The sequence below is a fragment of the Eurosta solidaginis genome, chromosome 1 (assembly GCF_040869045.1).
Source record: "Eurosta solidaginis isolate ZX-2024a chromosome 1, ASM4086904v1, whole genome shotgun sequence".
NCBI classification, from domain to species: Eukaryota; Metazoa; Arthropoda; class Insecta; order Diptera; family Tephritidae; genus Eurosta; species Eurosta solidaginis.
The window spans coordinates 84,906,000-84,927,293 of record NC_090319.1 but is presented as its reverse complement, the minus strand read 5'-3'; the positions used below and the strand labels follow the sequence as shown (position 1 = coordinate 84,927,293).

Here is a 21,294-nt window from a genome sequence, read left to right as displayed (position 1 = left end):
CAAGATAGGCTGACGGAGTTTTATGTAGGCAAGAAGCTTATTAAGGTGATGTGTGTAGTGGCGCTTGTAGCGAAATAATCATTCCTACATCATAATGAACAGTATAGTTTCCTTGCTAATTTATTTTTTTTTCTACAAGACCTAAGCTAGACAAATTTGCTATTAATACATTTTTTTGGATGTATAGTATACCTTTATCTACACATTTTTCTATCTACTACTGCTATGCTATTTTTGCTAATTATTACTATATTACTTATATATATTTACTACAAATTGGTTATTCTACCATATTAATAATATGCTAATATATTTAAAATTTGTTTATCTAATTATTACTAAATTCTAATAAGTACCGAATTTGGATTTCATTTATATCGAAAAATTCGAACTTCTGCTTTTGTTCTCGGCTAAGTTAGTACATTTTTATTTTATGTATCCAATATTATTGTTTACACAATACTATTGTTTACTCTGACATTTATCTTTACGTGTTTTTGAATTTCCATGAAAATCACGCCACTCGCGATTTAGCTGAGGCTATGATTGCGGTAGTTCGATCTCTTTGGTGTTGGACAAGCAGACAGTGAACATCGTTTTCTAACGTTTCGAAAATTTATAGAGTCTAAAGTGTGACTCACGTGTTCAAACTTTTATTAAAAATTTAAAGTAGTTTTAATTCGCTGAAAATGTTTGCGATAATCGCGATTAAAAAATTTAATGAACGCGCATATTTAATAAAGTTCTAAACCTACGAAATCCTTGCACATCTTTAATGGGAAAGGGTTCCCTAAACCAGGATGTAATCATCATCACTTCAGAGGACGACGTTTAGCAGCTTTTTCTACCTCCCGTAAAGCATTTAGATGCCGGACATTTTTTTAGTTGTGCATAAGACAGTGAAGTTAAATGTCAGACTTTCATATAGTTTCGGACTTTTTCTTAAATTTTTCTAAGATACAAGATATCTAATATTTACTTCAGTTTTCTGAAATTCCTTTGTCTGTTTCTAATAAAATTGAGAAATTTGCATAAAAATAAATTCTTCTTAAAAATTTGTATAAAGAAGAAAATGTTAAAAATATCATAAAACTTGTACATATATTTAATCATATTCATGTATATGTACATAAAAAGGAGTGCATATAGCTTTTCTAGCTTGAAGAAGAAGAAGCAGAAATAATAGATGTATACCTAAATAAAATATGTATACCTAAATTGTAAATTAGTATACACATACTTGTATATACATATTGTTACGAATATTAGCAAAACTAAGGGGTGCTGCTATCTCTAAGCCGATGCTAAACAGTGACGCGAATTCACATCAATAATTCAATCATTATGTATCTACATAAACGAAACAATAATTGCGTCTACACATATGTACCATGTACGTATACGAGCAGCGGAGAGTCAATGCATAAACACATGCATATATCTGAGATACTCCTGAAAGTATGCAATGAGAAAAGCTATAAAATTGTGCAATTGTAGTTACAGCTGAGAAGTTTGAGAGCTGATGGACTAGTAGATTCTGGAAGCGCCTAGAAGATGCGAACGTTGAAATCAGATAGTATAAAAGGCAACAAGTGTAGAGGCGCTGGAATTCAGTTTGATTTGAGCTGTCAACACAGATGACATGATATGAAACTTCTCGCTCTCTGAGAGCGCGTGAAAATGTGCATTTTTTATAATATTGGCCATAGATACCATCATGCTCAAAATCAAATTTGGGCATTTCAGAATAACTTTGGGGTATTTTACATGGTAAAGGTTTAATTTATAATTTTCACTGAAAACTTACTCAAGATTGTCAAATGGGATATCAAAAAACTCGAATTTTTGTCAGGATTACAAATCCGAAGAAAAAATAACTGTTTTTCACCCGTGGAAAATTTATCAGTGACAACACCTTTCATCGAAGGGCTGCACACGAAACGGGTTTCGATAGCAGCTTTCGATTGGAGAAAAAGTCAGCTTCTTAGTCTTCGCATTGATGTAAATGGATGCATAAAGGCCAGGTTTTTGTGAAGCGTTGCAACATTCCACTTTTGACAGCTGAAACAAATTGTAGGTATACGTATAGGTTAACGCAACATGTATAATTAACAGCCTTTTGCGGACGACAACGCAGATACTTCACCAAGTGATCTAATTTCGTAATTTTTTACAAATTTTTTGCGTTTTTTATTGTATGTGGATATACATATGTATGTAAATAAACATTTTGGTCGCATCAAAGTGAAAAAGGGGCTAGCCGTTCATTGTTATCTTATGGCGGTGCCAGCGCAACAAAGCAAAGCAACGCAATCGAAATATATTATTTCACATTTTTTCACTTATCTACCGCAAAATATTTCTAAAAAACTTTGCCTTTTTTATAAATTTTAATAAGTTTTTATCACTTTACTTGCTGATTTTTTGAAAATAATGAAACCGAACGGATTTCTTGGAGTTTTTTTTTTTTGGTAGTTTAGGCAACTCTATAGCCATCTGATGTTCAAGACCCATTCTTGGAAACGAACGAACTTTTGTTTACAATCGAATGAACTTCAAGACCCATTCCTGGAAACGAATTGAGAGAGAATAAAAGTTTCGTATCATGTCATCAGTGGCTGTCAAGCAGTTTCGATTAAGATGCTATCCAGCGAGCAAGAGCAGTATTATTTTGAAAGTCAGTTTCATTTGAGCTATCAATCAGTTTGGTTATTAAGCAAACTATTCGTTGCACAGTTTGAGTGTTATTGTGAAGTACTTTAATAAAGGTCATTTTGCATTATTTATTCAACAGTTTAGTGATTCGAACTTAGCAGAGGGTTGCAAATAAGAGGATTTGCAAGTAAATTCGTTACAATTGGTGTCAGAAGAGGAATTGTTGAATAAATTCCAGAGGACAACAAGGACATGGCAAAGTTCAGTGAATTGAAGATGCACCAACTGAAGAAGGAGTTGGAGAGCCGTGGATTGAATACAAGCGGCGTTAAACTCGAACTTCAGGCTCGGCTACGAGAGGCATGGAAGCAGAAGGAATTGATGTGGACGAGTATGTCTTTTATCCTGATGAGGACGAGGCAACAACAAAAATTGAAGAGAAAAACGAAACATCGCAGACAGTTACGAGCACAGACTTGAACATGATTTTGGCTTCAATATCTGCACAAACATCGACAGTAAAAGAGATGTCTTCAGAAATAACATCGAAGATTGAAGCACAGGAAACACAAATTTCATCACAACTGGAAGAACAGAAGACGTATATGGTATCCCAACTGGAATCGCAGGAAACCCGTATAACATCACAATTGGAAGAACAGAAGACATATTTGGCATCTCAACTGGAAGCGCAAGAGGCACGTATATCTGAAATGTCGGCACAAATTTCGGAACAGGTATCGTCGCAGCTCTTTGTGAAACTGGAAGAGGAGGATGCAAACATTTTACAACTCGAGGACAAAATTGATGCCGAAATAGAAGCGTTAAAAGGTCGCATGGATCAGTTACAACTAAACCGCTCAGCTGTTTCAGCAAGCAATCCAAAGGTAAAAACACCATCATTTGACGGTTCTGTTCCTTTCCAGGTCTTCAAGCTACAGTTTGAGAAGACCGCAGCAGTGAACAACTGGAATGCGGAAAATAAAGTTGCTGCACTGTTCGTGGCATTGAAAGGGTCTGCAGCGGAAATCTTACAGACGATTCCAGAGTACGAACGGAACAGTTGTGAAGCATTGATGGCTGCTGTAGAATGACGTTATGGAAGCGAGCAAAGGAAACAGATATTCCAAATTGAGTTGCAAAACCGTCGCCAAAGAGCGAATGAGACTTTGCAGGAGTTTGCCTCGGATGTTGAAAGGTTGGCTCATCTCGCAAATGCGGACGCACCCGTGGAATACACCGAGAGGGTAAAAATCCAGAGTTTTATAAATGGCATACGGGACGTGGAAACGAAGCGAGCTACATACGCAAACCCAAAGCTGAAATTTGCTGAAACGGTATCACATGCATTGATTCTGGAAACAGCGTCGCTTCTGTGTAAGCCAGTTTTCAAAGCACGCCGTGTGGAAGTAGAAAGGCCAGAGTGAGTAGACGCAATATTGGAGGCGCTGAAAGGATCACAAAAGCGGAGTGAAAAAGTTATCAAATGCTTCAAATGCGGGAAGTCCGGTCACATTTCACGTCATTGCGATCTTGGTCCTAATAGTTCAAACAATGTGGGTGGCCGTAAGCGCAAAACTGGCGGAAATGAGCAAGAGCATGTCGGATGTAAAGAACGAAAACTTGCCCCGGCTATTGAATGTCCTGTGATATCTGTGTCGCAAATTGGAAGGAAATCAAGCAGTCTTACCGTCAGAGGGAATGTGGATGGTAAAGAACGTGCACTGACTGTAGATACGGGCGCATCTCATCCCTTGATCCGATCTGACTTGGTCAACAGGAGAATAAAACCGTTACCTGGAGCAAAGTTGCGTACGGTCACTGGCGAGTATAACCAAGTTCAGGGAGAAGTGATATGTGAAGTCTTGATTGGAAAGGTCACGGTTCTACACAAATTCGTTGTGGCGAAGATCGTTGAAGAAGTCATATTGGGAGTGGACTTCTTGGTTGATCATGACATCAAGATCAATATGCAGAGAAGGGTGATGCGTTATGAGAACCAGGATATACCACTTAGCTTTAGTTTGCGGAAAGGATTCAGTAGTAATCGAGTACTGGTGGAGAAGACTCGACAAAAACCACGGAAGTCAAAGGCAAAGGTTAATAGGTCGAATGGGCCAAATAAAGCAAAACCAAAAATACCTGCGAGAGAAACACTGGCATTGACAAAACCTAAAAGACGCAGGAAAACGAAGCAACGAATTTCCGAGAAAGAATGCGAGGGTAGTTTCAAGCCGGAGCGCACTACTGTTGTGAAATGTGGGAACGATACTGATTATGCGAAGCCAATCCGTCAAGCGCAAGCTCTACGAAGTAGTTCATTGGCCAAGCAACAAAGTGCGAGGTAACGATCCAGGATAATGAGTAGTAAGATGAAACACAGGTACGACAAGGAAAATAATTTGGAAGGTTTCCGGGAGGGAGATTTGGTACTGCTATACAACCCTCACCGGCGGAAAGGTGTTCCATCCAAATATCGGTGCAGTTGGGAAGGCCCGTACAGAGTTGTGAAGACGATCAGTGATGTCATCTACCGCATACAAGCAATTGAGAAATCACGAAATAGAAGAGTGGTACATTTGGCAATGCTAGCAGCGTTTAAATCGAGAGATTTGTCTGATCGTCCCGATCAGACTTAGGTGGAGGGCAGTGTTACGAATATTAGCAAACTAAGGGGTGCTGCTATCTCTAAGCCGATGCTAAACAGTGACGCGAATTCACATCAATAATTCAATCATTATGTATCTACATAAACGAAACAATAATTGCGTCTACACATATGTACCATGTACGTATACGAGCAGCGGAGAGTCAATGCACAAACACATGCATATATCTGAGATACTCCTGAAAGTATGCAATGAGAAAAGCTATAAAATTGTGCAATTGTAGTTACAGCTGAGAAGTTTGAGAGCTGATGGACTAGTAGATTCTGGAAGCGCCTAGAAGATGCGAACGTTGAAATCAAAGAGTATAAAAGGCAACAAGTGTAGAGGCGCTGGAATTCAGTTTGATTTGAGTTGTCAAGCAGTTTCGATTAAGACGCTATCTAGCGAGCAAGAGCAGTATTATTTTGAAAGTCAGTTTCATTTGAGCTATCAATCAGTTTGGTTATTAAGCAAGCTATTCGTTGCACAGTTTCGAGTGTTATTGTGAAGTACTTTAATAAAGGCCATTTTGCATTATTTATTCAACAGTTTAGTGATTCGAACTTAGCAGAGGGTTGAAAATAATAGGATTTGCAAGTAAATTCGTTACAATATTTTAGTGTTTTTGTTTTGCCTCAATAGAGAAAGAATTAAAATATTTTTTGGGAAACTTTGCTAAAAATACGTAAAAAGAAGTTTAAAATTAGTGGTTTTCTTTTTAATTAGTATGGAAGTTGAAAATTTCAATAATTAATGTGTTAGTGTACCAAATTAGTAAGCTTTCCATTATTATAAATGCGATAGAGTTCTAATTGCGAAATTTATCGCATGCGATTTTTCGGATGCAATATAAATTGCACGCGGTTATAATCTCACTTTAATGTTGAGCGACATATATTATTTCGAGGCTGCTAAAGGAAAAGGAAATAAATAAATGCTAATGAAGAAAATTTTTAATCGAAAACAACAACAATAACCATGTATTTCGATTTCAGTCATCAGTTTAGTTCCAGGTCCCCTGCCGAAAGATCTTTCAACGTTGGAGCGCGAGCGGTGAGTTTTTATTGTTTTTATTTCTCCCATTTTTTTGTTGGTGAGCGAATAGATATTAAAATATTCATTTTTCTTTCGGTGAGGTTTATAACTATGATAAAAGTAGTGTTAACTTTTATTCGGGATTTTTAATGATGCAAAGTAAGACCTAATTTAAGCATTTGAAAAAAAATCTAAACTCCTTTTATTCAATTTAAGATTTAATGTTAAAATAACCTAAAACATTTAAAAATTATTTTGATTGCTCATCTAATAAATATTTACTTTTGGTTCTCGAAATTATAAAATTAAACTTAATGATATATGTTAGAGAAAAAAAAAGCCGAAATATGTAAATTTAAACAAATTACCATTTGTTCTGGTTAAAATGCTAATGTAGCAACAAAATATATTTATTATTACTACTAGTGGTTAGTTAAATACTTTTCTTAAACGGAAAATTTGAATTTTAATAGAACGCTTTTAAATATTTGTAAATTTTAATTTTTTTTTGAGATAACACTAATTATTATGACTATTTCCACAAATATGCCCGATTATTTTTATATTAAGAAAATTCAGTTTAGGTGAAGGGTTTGGTTTATAAATAGGTTTAAGCTTTTCGTTTATCTAATAAATTTTGTAAAATTTAACATGACTTTTTAAACTTTTTATTTTTGATTCCCTAGCCTTATAATGGTTGAGTGTGGTAAGTTTTAGGGATTTCAATGTTTTTTTTTTTTGTTTTTTTTTTTTGGTTATCATATGGAAATCATGGTAGGGAGGGCAAATGTTGCAACAACACAATGCAACACATCCCATACTGAAAGCAATGCGACATCAAGACATGTAAGCGAATGTATCCGCTTTCCTTTAGGTATCTCTTTTTTTCTTGGCACGTTAAATAAAATAATTGTGCTGTAGTGTGAGCTGACAGCGAAAGGTAGGAGCAACAACTCCACCCCGTTAACCGACGAGCAAGAGCCGGATTTAAAGACGTGCACCCACTCCTTACTTTTTGCAAACACTGTGCTTACTACAAAACGTTGCATGCTACATGTGACTTTCAATACATGCGGCTGAAATATCTGCAAGCATGTGTACAGTTCGGTGATTTTTGGAAATTGCTACATGTGATTGTATGTAACCCGGGTAAGTTCAATATCTATATCAAAAAGGGTTGTTAGTATAAGAGCCTGAGTACCGAGGTAGGGTGTATAAATATATATATGCCTAAGACTTAAGACCCTTGTTGCTACGCCTTTTTCAGCATTAAAGCAAGAATATATGTAGATGTGTGCTCGTATGCGCTCAGGTCAGCTAAGAAGCTGAAAATATGTCGTTGCGAGGAGGTTTTCCGTTATAGGCTTCAATCTGAAAATCTGTAGCTTTTAGAGAGCAGTTTTCAGAGTAGGATTCATACAGGATAAATGATCGTTTAATGAGAAGCAGGAGGAAACAAAAGTTTCATTGGCATTGAAGAAGTAATAGTGGCAATATCTTCGCTTGAAAATAAGACCCCAGGATATTTATATGGATGTGAAGAGTCGTAAAGGAATCTTACACAAATTTGGTTAGGACAAGTGCTTGACTCTCGATTCGAATACATGAACTTTACTGAATTCATAATAAGTACTCCTTCAAGCCAAGCCAATTCTCGAAGAATCAGTATCGAAGATATCGTGCATGAGGTTTATGCCAACGTATTATGCGAAATTCTTCCAACTTAGTCACGCTAACAGACACAAATTGGAAACAGAGGGTAGTCCCAGTCACCCTCCAGCTCTTCTTTCTTATGCTTTAACGGCCTCGCTCTTCCCTAACCATTTGCATAGCACGACTTAACCAGTACAGCATTCGGGCTTTTATTCGTTGTACTTTGTTCCCATATGCGTAAAACCCGTTCGCCATGTCAATAAAAAGGGACCATATCTTAATCTTTCGGCACACTTTCTATAAAGGGTGATATTAGCTTATCTAGAGCGAATTTTACTGCTTGATTGACTTGCCCTATGACAGTCGTTGTAACAGACAGTAGGATCCTTCGCCCTACAAAGGTTTGGTAAGATGAGGGCGCATCAACACTTCCTGTTACATATATACTGCGTCTCATGGTCCCAGCAAATGTATTTCAATCCCTTTCTAAGAGGCATTGAAAGCATTTTGAGTACAAATAAAACAGGTACGAAGATACCCTCTTTCTTTGGTAGTTGTTGCTGTTGTTGTATTAACGATAAAGACACACCCGAAGGGTTTAGGTACTAGCGCCACCATCTCGGGAACGATTTATATGACCACATGAAACTTTCTAGGCCATCCCGCCCTCCCCTCCCCCTAGTTCCATGAGGAACAGGATTCGCCACGGGTAGGTGAGGTTGATAGTCAAGTAGCTTTCCGTACTCTCGACTCAGAAATTATAACATCTCATCTGGTTATTCAGCGTATAGTGTGGGCCCCTAGATATTTAGAATATATCTTATTCGTGACATCGTACCGCAAAAGGAAACGAGTATAGTAGATGAGCTCTTGATAGCTCAGCATTGAAGGAAGTGATCATGGCACCGCTGGTAGTCTAGTGATATGAGATTCGAGCGGAGGAAAGTGTGGGCCAACAACTGTGCGAGTGTCTAGCGCACTGTGGATGTCAGGAATGAGAGGATTCGCAAATCTTCAAGTAGTAGGCAGGCTGAACCAGAGTTTTTTGAAAATTTGTTAATCTTAGAATATTGTTAATTGTTTAATCAGAAATAAACTCCCCCCTAGATTTCAATGAAACTAAATTCCGACAGAAAGTAGCCTCGAACTAGGGTATCTTAAACAAGTGATAAGAAAAATTTAATCGTGTAACCAGCACCACCAGTTGTGGGTATTATGCAAATTTTGTATCCACTTCTGGTGTGAATGTATGAGTTTCACCGGTCTCTTATTTGATTGTGCCATTTACTGTTGGTTTTTGTTATTATCGAGCACAAATGTCCTAGTACTTATATACTTTCAGTATACAAAAATACTCCCTTTTTAACAGCCTAACTATGTACGAGTTAATGTAGCACCGTAAATCAAGGAAACCAGCAAGTACTGCTACATATGTAAATATGTAAAAGGAGTCAAGTATGTATGGGCCTAATGTATTAACGTCAACTCGACTTGGAAAAAAATCGATAATGTAGCTTTTTATCCTGCAGAATATATAACAGTACACCGTAATGTATATTCTATTTGCATAAGTTTGCGCATAATAGCCAACATACAATGATGTTGAGTGAAAGCAAAGGCATAAACTAACAATAAACTAGGGCAGTTTAGTAAGTGTGGTATATCACCAGAATAAAGTGTATAGGTACTTTGGAAACGGCATACCAGTAGCTTTGGGGCGATAAAATTTTGCAAGTTTGTTCTTAACCAGAAGCAATTTATATCGAAACGGGAATGGTCATTCGCCGAATTTTGTTACGAGTAGGGGGAAATGTTTAGGCCTGATGTGGTGTTTTGACAGCACTGATCGGAGATTGAGAAACTTTCTGTGACAGAAATGTGCAGGGATAAGATAATGTTGTCAACCTTATAAATCTCCATAAGAGTGTCTTTTTGTTAATTGGGTAGGGGAAGAGGCCATGTTAATACAGAAATTTCAGCCTATTTCAAGGAAGGTAGGAAAACAGGATCCTGCTAACAGAACAACTGCTAACCTTTTTATCAAAAACTGTTTCGGAAAGAAGATCCTATTAATAAATAAATTTAATCCTATTTCAAAAAAATCATATTTATTATTTCTAATTGCTGTTTTTATGTACGGGTCCCTTTTTCGCTCTTATTTGGAGTCCAAATCTATAAATAAAGTTTTGGTTGTAAAGATGGAGATGCGGGCTGTTAGCGAGCTTTGGGTAATTTTAGTCGTAGTGCTTTTGTTTAGCTATATTTTATTAAAATAATTTGTTAAAAATAAACGATTGTGAGCACACAAATAAATCTATTTGTACTATGCACAATTGTGAATATTTGCACTGCATTACTGGCAGTTGCTACCATACGCTAGATGGCAATGTAAGTGTAAGTTTTAATTGATTGATAGAACAGCTGATTTGTTGATATTTGATAAGAGACTTTTATATTGGTTGTGAAAGATGCGCACGAGTCCGGCTCGTATATAATAAAATTGTAAGGAAAATTCAATGAAGACAACGAAAGTGACAACGTCATTACAGATACTTATTTCTATTTAAGGGAAGGTAGAGAAAGAGGAAACTTATTATACAGAACCTGTATCCGATTATATCGAGAGCAAGAGAAGAAGCCCCTGCTCCAAGAACTTCTTACTATTTCATGGAGGGTTGACAAAGATTCTCCTTTAACATGGAACCACGTTTAAGCGGAAATTCTTTCCAATTCCATATTTTCATTAATGTTGCTGTTGTGATGAAGACACTCCCCGAAGATTTTGGGAGTGTTATCTATGTTGATGGTCCCTTGTCGGATATAGATACGGTACGTTCCGCTAACAAGCATCGTTTGGGAATTAGCCTGACCATATCGGGAACGATTTAATATGACCACATTGAACATCCTAGACCGAGGCTTGCAGTAACAAAACGATGTGCTGGAAGCATTGATTTGATAAATTTGTTTTCGATATATTTGCTCTAGAAAGATTGGTCAGACTGAACTGGCCGTTCAATAAGGAACTCACACATACTGAATGTGTCCATAGTGCAACTCTGCCGCTCGAACACAGAAAAGTTTAGTGTATAGGTCACTGATATATATCACCGATGTTAATCCTCAGCTCTGTATAATATACAGCTTTGTTTAAGATAAGCGATGCACCCTTTAATTACCGCGTATGAGGCAACAAAGGCCGTGTCATAAATACACTTTTAGCCAGCTTCCACTTTATACCACACAGGAAAAATCTCTGTGAGCCGATAAGGGCAGCTTTATTAGCTTTAACCCTTTTTAACATCTTATTTACGAAAGCGGTAAGAAACTAATCTGAAGAGGTGCTAGTAGTGAACTTGTTTACGATTGAATCAAAGATTGATGAGCAATTGTCATGTTCGCCGACCACATTAGCGTCTTCCATCTAGAGGTCACCGCGATCACAAATGAGGTGGTTGAAATTTCACCACGTGCCATTGCTTTGTAGTTACACCATTGCGGAACCCTTGAACTAGCAGGATCTATTTCAAACAATCTGTGCACTACTGCGTTCTGCCCAGGCTAAAGTTAGTTTGAGCTGGCCGGTCAATAAAGACCTCACATAGACTGAATGTGTGTATCGAGTTACCAGAATTGATTTGACGACGAAAGAACCCCAATCAGCTGCCAGGACATATTATATAGAATAACTCCGTCCTCTTGGCAAATACTAGCAGTTATCGAGGACCTAGCTTAATTGCTACCTCGAGATCCGGCAACTCTCCCGCCCCTAATAGCTGGAGCCTTGAACTCTCAATGGCAGAACCCGAACACAGAACGTGCCCAACCCTTTCTTCCTGCAGCTCGCACTTTCAACACCTGCTGTTACTGACGAGGCCTAACTTATAAGCAATTCACACCAGAAGCCAGTCTCCAGTTAGCATGCTTAAGTCTTCTCTCTTCAGAGATATGAGCCATTTTGTGAGTAATATCGTAAGGCTTTGCACGTAGGCCCCGCGCTTTTGTCCACGCCTTTCCTGTTTGATGGATATATGCAAATCCTGTCTCCTTTTGATTTCCCCCTAATGGATTGTGATGTCTATCGTCGATTCAGCGAGGGTTGCACCCTCCTTTGTAAACTCATCGGCCTTTTCGTTAACTTCTATCCCTTTATAATCGGGAACCTAGTATTGATATCTGGTACGGCCTAAGCGAAGTTTTTCCAATGTTTCTTTGCATTCCAGAAAACTTCTTTATAATAAAGTAATGACTGCAGCTTAAGCACGCTTCCTCCTTCTGCCGCGTTTTTCACTGCTATAATTGCCGCCTGAAAGCAGCCTGGCTTACAAAAATAAGATATTACAGAATCTTCAAAAGAAATTTTCTAAATTCTACCTCCATTTTTAGATACAGTCGAAAAATAACCTTTCAATTAGTTTTTTTTTTTTTTGTAATTTGGCATAGTTTTGCAACATAGTAAATTTCACTACAAAAACTTTGAAACAACTTTTGTGCATTCTAAAAGACAACAAATTATAATTTTGAAACACAATAAATTTCCCAACGCCACAAATTGCAATGGCTTTGAAACAATATTTCTGAATTCAGGTTCCACTTTGAGTCACCACAAATTTCCAAATTGTCACCTGTGAAAGATAGAAAAGACTACACAAATGTATTTATTTTCAAATAAGAGTTGTATGACCTTTGAATAGATGAGGATGGGGTATAAAATCAAACACCTTCATGCATGCAGTGTAGCTTTGTTTATGCGTACACATTCAACTTCAAATTCGAACACTTCTGAGGCTTCCTTTCACCACAAATCCTTCGCATTCAGCTTTAGCTTTGACTTAACACACCTCACTCCATATTCCCGCATGAGATCAAATTACTGCAACACTACTTTTTAATCAATAATAAACAGATAAGGTGACCTAACTGTTCTATTGTTTTTGCTGTTGTTGTTGTTTTTTTGTCACACATTAATAACAACAGATTTTCTCAGCAGGGAAAATTAAATTTGTTGAGTGATTATGTCCTGTGGCGCGTGTATTTATTCATTTTTTCACATGACTATCTTCATTATTTCATATCTTCAACAACCGAGGCAGATTAAGATGTCATAAAATGGCAAAATTAATGATTTTGATGATGGATGTCAATGCTCACAGTGTCATTGCCAGTAAACTTACTTTGCTGATGGTAATAGGAGCAGTGTAGATTAACTCATCATTTATGCCTTTATTCGCATTATTCTAGAGAAAGGAGCATGAGAAATAAATTATATAGTGAATCTTGCATAAGTCTTGTTTTGTTTTTATTTTCTTTTTTTGCTAGTGCTTATGAGCTTGGTGAGTTCGACGATGAAACTCCAAGATTTTAGGTCATTAATTGGGCGACTATTGTCGTAGGTGACGATGATTATTACAAATAGCCGAGGACGTTCCATCGATCGCAGCTCTATACAAAAATTATTATTGAAAACTTACATCGAATATCACTGTGTGACAGCCAAAATTGGTACTGAGAAAGGGATAGGTTTGAGCGTCAACAGTACTAGTAGGTTATTGCCTTTCTGCTTCCTTTATATTATTCAATACAATATTTCAATACTAACTTGGAGAGTCCTGCAATCCATTTGGCACTATCTAGAAAGCTAGTCTTGAAACTTGAAACACATATAGGAACCTGATGACAATTTAACATCTGGGAAAAAACTTCCCTAGGTGGTCTAGGGATCGTGAATGTTCCAAAAAAAATGTACGAACTTGGAAATATTACTTTCAAGTTTTAAGGAACTTCCCGATAACCCAGTTACCTGAAACTTTGAACATAGCTTCGAGCTTCGACCGCCGTGGTGTGATGGTAGCGTGTTCTGCCTACCACACAGACAATTAGAAGAAAATTTTACTATGCCCCTCGGCAGTGTGTGGCAAGCACTCTGAGTGTATTTCTGCCATGAAAAGCCCTCAGTGAAAATCCATCTGCCTTACAGATGCCGTTCGGTGTCGTCATATAACAAATAGGTCCCGTCCCGCCAATTTGTAGGAAAAATTAAAAGGAGCACGACTCAAATTGGTAGAGAAGCCTTTCATTTACTTTTTATTTAGTGTAAAAGAGTTTTCTAGATGGGACAGGGATCGAGATATTTAGAAAATAAATTTACAAAATGTGGAATCTTGCGACTGCTATTTGCTCCCAATGGAACTTGGGGGTGGAGAGGGAGGGAATGGCCTGAAGGTTTAATGTGGCCACATAAATCGTTCCCGAGATGGACGGGCTAGCACCTTAAAGGTGCTGTGGTACCGGAGCGTACCGGATCTGTATCCGGCAAAGTACCATCACATCGATAACACTCCCCAAAGACTTCGGGGAGCAACCTTATCGCTACAACAACAACAACTGCTATTTGAGTTACTCCCAGTAGATCTAGCTCCTTGCGTACGTACTTCAGAACACGATGACAATTTAACATGAGAAAAATTTTGCTATGTGGTCCAGGGATCGTGACATTTTCCATTCAAATCTTGAGGAACTTTCTGCCTATCTAGTGATAGGGATAAGGATAGGGATAGTTTTTTGGGTTGATAAATTCATTGTTTACCAACTTGTTAATCATATCTACTCTAGGTGGCGCTGTCGGCTAAATTTGGTGTTACTACATTCATTTTTTAAAAAGCTCTTTTGCTTCGATGAAAAACTACCCTCGGACTAGGTACATTTTTGGGTATTTATAAGTCGGATATTAGGAACCCAATCGGAATTCTCTGAAAATATTATCGGTGCACGCAAAAAGGAGTAACAATTTTGCGAAACTAAGGAAAATTCTCACAGGAAATGCCAATTCCGAGGGGTATTGGGATATATTGCTATGCCGGCCATGAGCTGAGTACTTTCAAGTAGTTTGAGGGTTTTCACTTCTATTAAGGGATATTGGTCATACCCCATAAGGAAATCCGGCAAGTTTAATCCCATATGTCTCATGTAAAGATTTCATTTTTCTTGGGGGACAACAAAAAATAGTAAAGTTTGGCTCTTTCCGTAGTCTTGGAATTTGGTGGAAGTTATTTTGTCATAGGCTACAAAAATATCTGAGGACCAAAAGGCAATCAGTATATCATCGTTCTATTTAAAAGCCTGATCGGTATCGGAGGAAGGTCTACAAAAACTGCACTCCATTCGGTCCGAAAATAGTCCAAAGACTGTTTAGTAAGCGGTGCTGCAAGATGTTGTTGTTGTTGTTGCTTTAACGATAAAGACTCCGCCCGAAGGTTTTAGGGAGTGTTATCGATGTAGATGGTTCTTTGTTTTTGCTGTTACAACTATCGTATATAAACCCCACTACAATTAAACGATTAACAGCACTCAGACCTCTTAAAACCATTTTCAGGGAACAAGTTGAAAATAATCAATTTGCTAAATTATTACCCACCCAAGGTTGACATAAGACGGAGTAGAAATTATTTTTTTTTTTTTTAACCTGAACTCGCTGAAATGACAGGGGAGATTCTTTTTGATACAATGTGGAATGACGACCCGAAGTAGAGTCAAAAGCAAATTTTCGATTCTCTCTACTTTATTCTATTCCCTTAGCTTAACTTCGCCAGCGTACAAGTACGCCACCACACAATGTTGAAAAATGTGTACATCGCCTAGTAGCCTGGTCCATTAGATGTAATGTGGGATAATTCTCGGGGAGAGAGAGGCTCAGAGTTTTGAGAGTTCTAAGACAAGTACGTAAAGATATTGCTTTGTCTGTCCAAACGCACTGCTACTAAATGTAACAGACATTCTAACGGATGTGCAAGGAAATCAGAAAGATTTGTCGTAATGGGCACTTCATCTGCAGGAAATATATCCATTGAATAGTCTTTATAAGCCAGTTTAACATCTCTTGATCGAATTTGAGCCACAGCGCCTCACATCTTCTCGGCTTTCTTCTTCTACAATAGTTCATGTGTTTGCACAGGAGCCTGCTAACTGTGGTTAGGGGCCTGTACATGTTGCCGATATTGCATTAGTGATTTCTGAAATGGCTTATTACTCCACTGGGACGAGGAGCTTAGCCAGTATTAATGAGTGCCATTTAAGTCAGGCGACGCGCCGAGTATAATTGGATGAACAATTGAATTGTAATTTGTGGTATGCCTGTCGTAAGAGGCGATAAGGTTGCTCCTCGAAGACTTTGGGGAGTGTTATCGATGTGATGGTCCTTTGCTGGATACAAATCCGGTACGCTCCGGTAACACAGCTCCATTAAGGTACTAGCCCGACCATGTCGGGAACGATTTATATGACCACATTAAACCTTCAGATCTACCTCCCTCCCACCCCCAAGTTCCATGAGGAGCTTGGGGTCGCCAGAGCCTCGTCTGTTAGTGAAACGACATTCGCCGCTCGAAGGTGAGGTTGACAATTGGGTTTGGAGAAGCTATATATTGCGCTGCGGCGGCCACCGTGGTGATGGTAGCGTGCTCCGCCTACCACACCGTATGCCCTGGGTTCACACCCGGGCGAAGCAACATCAAAATTTTAGAAATAGGGTTTTTCAATTAGAAGACAATTTTTCTAAGCGGGGTCGCCCCTCGGCAGTGTTTGGCAAGCGCTCCGGGTGTATTTCTGCCATGAAAAGCTCTCAGTGAAAACTCATCTGCCTTGCAGATGCCGTTTGGAGTCGGCATAAAACATGTACGTCCCGTCCGGCCGATTTGTAGGGAAAATCAATAGGAGCACGACGCAAATTGGAAGAGAAGCTCGACCTTAGATCTCTTCGGAGGTTATCGCGCCTTACATTTATTATTTTTTTTTTTTATATATTGCGCTGGCAACCTGAAAATATTGCGCTACACAACCCCTTGAATCTGGTATTTTAGTCGCCTCTTACGACAGGCATACCTACCGCGGGTATATTCTAACCCCCTAACCCGGTGGGGGTAATTGAATTGTATGTCGCCATATAACGTTTCTTTATAATTTTGCAAATATTGCCTGAAAGTGACCTGAGAATTATGTTATGATTCTGAAATTTAGAGGTAATTGCGGTTGCATGAGTGTTGAAGAAGAGATACCATCAAACGTGTCACCAAGAATGACAATGTGACTGGCAGACGGTAACATACCACTTCCACCTAGGGAATATGGTAACAGAAGACTACGTCGGTAACAGTGCCAAGAAAACTGAGGTCACTGAAGAAGCATGAGAAATTAGAATAAAGTTTGTCCTTATTGTAAACACACCTGCAGAGAGAAATCCCTTTCTGCATAGTGCGGGTCAGGGGGTTAGAATATACCCGCGGTAGGTATGCCTATCGTAAGAGGCGACTAAAATACCGGATTGGCCTGAAGGTTTAATGTGGCCATATAAATCGTTCCCGAGATGGTCGGGCCAGCACCTTAATGATGCTGTGTTACCGGAGCGTACCGGATCTGTAAACGGCAAAGGACCATCACATCGATCACTCCCTAAACCTTCGGGGAGCAACCGTATCGCTACAACAACAACAACAACAGGTTTCCATGTATGGAAACTAAAAAACCGAGGGTCAGGACAGTCCCTGTGACAACCCATGTTTAAATACTAAAGACTTAGATGTATGTATGTATTTAGAAACGTTGGTATCCATGAAAATTGCTAAACGCTGAAATTTATATTGAAAATATGTATTCATAAATTTGTGTATGATGGATACTAACTTACCTTTGAATAGCTTTCAGTGGAGCGTATGTCATTTATGGTCCATGGCAGCATAGCAGCAGAATAGCGGGGATCCACAGATGCGCTACCTCGATAAGTTAATGACACTAGACGCATTTTCATTCTGATGCAGTTACAATTACTTTTTACTTAACTTTAATAAATATATTAACTAAACCTATACACTTTTTAGCTTATCTTTTTTAAATAGCTGCACTGCCACATACATTCATATTGAATTGGATTTAATTTTAATTACTTTCTTCAACAAGCCATAGTTGTTTCCTTGTAACTTGTTTATGATAGTAGGATACAAGAACTTTGCCAAGCGCATGACTCATCTGGAGCAAAAGCAAGAAGTACTCTTAAATATGTGGGCGTTGAATGCAAAACAAAAACGCGTAGTCAATAAGGATACAATATATGTATGCTTTTATAAAGGTAGAATTATTGTAGAGTATACATAAGTGCAAGTTAGTGGCGTGTTGCTGGCAGGCGGCAACAACTGTTAAAGAGTGAATGTCCTGATGGTTCCTTGCTTTTACTGTATATATATTAGCGGTAAATGGCAGTGAGGATAATACATATGAGCTTATCGTCAGATTTATGTATGTAGGTACATAATTTTTGTATGTACACTAATGGCATTTCAAAATTATATGCGACTGTTTACAATTGAGCACGCGATTAAAGGAATTTAGAGCAAAGACCCACAAAGAACTTTTTCGTATGAATGTAGCATGCTAGCGTAGGACTTCATTAGTATTTGTGTTTTTAGGTGGAATGGTAAATACAATTTTTTATAATTAAGTTGCACAGATATTCACATGAAGTGTTTGCTTATTCCTGCTTTTCACTGCACTACGAGTTTGCCAGTTATTCATCTAATTGGAAATGAGCAGCGAAAGAGTTTCGACTACAACACACCGCGACTTGACTGCCTATATCGATTTTTCATGTTTTTCAATATTTAGCTCAGAATTAAAGCGGTTGCTGCGGTTGAAAATATAGAACAAACATACAATCCTTCGGAGGACAACTAGTTGGGTATTTTTTATTTGATACCACAATCCAAGCTGAAGGCGAACTCAAAGCATTGCAGACACCTCTTTGTTTCTTTGTCAGATAATTTTCGCGAACAAATAAACACCAAACACTTTCCACTTCACACAACAGAATTGCAATAATTGTAGCGCCTCCTTTGAATTGTTTATATTCATATATATAAATATTAGATTGCAATTTAATATAGCAAATTATAAACTTGTTCTCTATAAAAGTAATTCAAGAAATTTTATATTAATTCAACCGTCTGCAACGCCCATCAACTTTGAGAATTTACTAAAAACTGTCAATGGACGCACAAGACGAAATATTCGCCACTTTTGTCTCTTCATCGTTTATGTATACACAGAGATCCTTGCGCTCTAAACTACATTGCAAAAATATTTCACCTTTCAATTTATCCTTACTCAGCATTTCTAATTTCTTTGGCAAATTTGCGTTGATTCTCTCAAAAATTACTTGAATTTCGCGGCTTTCGGCGCAGTCGCTGTTGAAAATGTTTTTATTTTTTGTCTGTTTTAATCTGTTTGACATTTCAATTTGATGTTTTAACACATCTGCTGTTCTGCTGTTGTGCGAGAAATGTCAAACATGAAAAAAATGCGAGCAGCGAAGACACGAGCCACAAGGTTTTAATAGATGGCGCTTAACTCAACACAGGGTGACATACTAAAACCGTTACGGATATTCTAGACTTCAAAAAGTTGAGAATACTCGTAATGCAGCGCCCAAATTTTATTTCATGGTGTGAAAGAGACTTCGTCCGGAGAGTTAGAGGGGATTAGCATATACTCTCAAGAAAGCATGCCTACAACCCAACAATAAAAAATATGCAATTTGCACTTCGTTTTGAGAGTATGTACCTGGAATTTCGGAACTCTTGCAGGAGTAGGTAGATACTGATGCCCAGCTACCCTACAAGAAACGCTGATAGTTTTACTAATACACTCACACTTGTAATTGACAATGCTGATCCTGCGATGACGTAAACATTGATACTCAAATTTATGTATGTTCCTTTGTTCGCTCACGCATGTCCGCATGTTCCCAACGACAGCCTATAATCATGAAAAAGGACTCAAACTGGGAAAGCTTCGGACACCTGGTACAGAACAAAAGAACGTACAGCAGATACCATTATGCATGTGAGACAGATACATAATTCTCAACGGAATTTTATGTATGCGAGAACAGTTTATCCGATTTAATCATGTTGTCACTACTGACTGTCATATGACAATCAAATGATTATCACGGTTGTTTTGTTACTTTTTAAATTCCGCCATTTTTAACCGAAGAAAACCATATAAAAAATAAGTTTAAAAAATGAAAAAGAGAGCATTTCAAAGCTCCATGCTAAAAGAAAAAAATCGAAAATAATATTAAAAAACACCAAAAGCTGTCGGAATGTATGGGCGCACTCAAAAATTTGATACCCGAAAAATAATAGTGGTTAGTGGTGATTCATTTTTAAATGTGTTTCCGCATGAATTTCTGAATTTAAATTGAACATTCTCAACTCGAATTCTTATAAAACTATTTATTTTCAACAAATAAAAAACACGTATGCTTTTATCACGTACAAAATTAAAAACGTAATGAAATAAAGTAAATAAAAAGCAAAAAGCATTGTTTCATTTTTGGCGGAATATAAAAATGATCAGTTATGATAGTATAACAGTCAAATCTGATATCTACAGTAAACTATCATTTATGACACTTTTTGATAGTTAGAGTGTCAGCACTGATCCAGGAAAAGGAATGAGAGTGAGCAGTACGGCTATATACTTAATCAGTAGGCCATGTTGGTGTACAAGAAGGAGACAAGTTCGTGATAGAAAGTTTGTATGAGGCGCTGATCGTTAGGTTGACATTGCTGACAATCAGATGATAGTCATATGATAGTCAGTATTCTTGTAGGGTAGTTGATTGACATCTCGTGAAGGCAAGGACTGATGGCACCACCACCGCTCAGTAAGTAACGATGAAGATGGTGTTGTTGTTGTTGAAGTAGTGCTTCGCACCATCCAATAGGTGCGACCGATCACAAATTGTCATGAACTTGCTGTTTCAACAGGGGTGGACCATAAGAAGACGGCTGGCTAGCATATTAATAGTACTATTTTCCGGAACCTACCCGATCAATGTCTGTAAAGGATCATCAAATAAAACTTCCAAAAAGCTCCCCCAAGCCATTTTACTGCCACAAGAAAACTAAGAAGAATCACGATGGACGGAGTTACGCATGACGTTCTGTCCGATAAATGGGGGCGCTCCCACAGGTGTAGTAGAAAATTCCCATAACTCGCCATACATCTTCATCGTTAGCGCAAGACTTGTCAGCTACGTCAGCCTACTATACAACATACACAGACAATATTTTTGTCATCCTCACAATCCCGACTGATGTCCATCAAAGAAAAAAGTTATTTTTGCAAGGTCATTCAATCCACGCCAGCTCGTTTTATACCCGCTGAAAGGAATTCCGAAAATCCGTCCAAGTTTTTCAACGAGGCATTTCACCCGATATCTCTCTTGTCGCTAGTAGATAATACACGTGAA

General features: G+C 38.0%; 1 protein-coding gene across 3 annotated transcripts in view; it reads right to left on the bottom strand.

Moving 5' to 3' along the window:
* The window catches only part of plx (PTB_TBC1D1_like and TBC domain-containing protein plx), a 186,222-nt gene extending 166,987 nt beyond the window's left edge, over nt 1–19,235 (bottom strand). For 2 of the 3 annotated variants that reach the window (XM_067758941.1, XM_067758943.1), the window contains exon 1: nt 17,671–19,235. In XM_067758941.1, coding sequence (XP_067615042.1) covers nt 17,671–17,790 — 120 coding nt within the window. In that variant the 5' untranslated portion in view covers nt 17,791–19,235. The remainder of the gene's footprint in view (nt 1–17,670) is intronic. The other variant, XM_067758942.1, reaches the window with a different exon arrangement.
* Between the last annotated feature and the right edge of the window lie 2,059 nt (nt 19,236–21,294).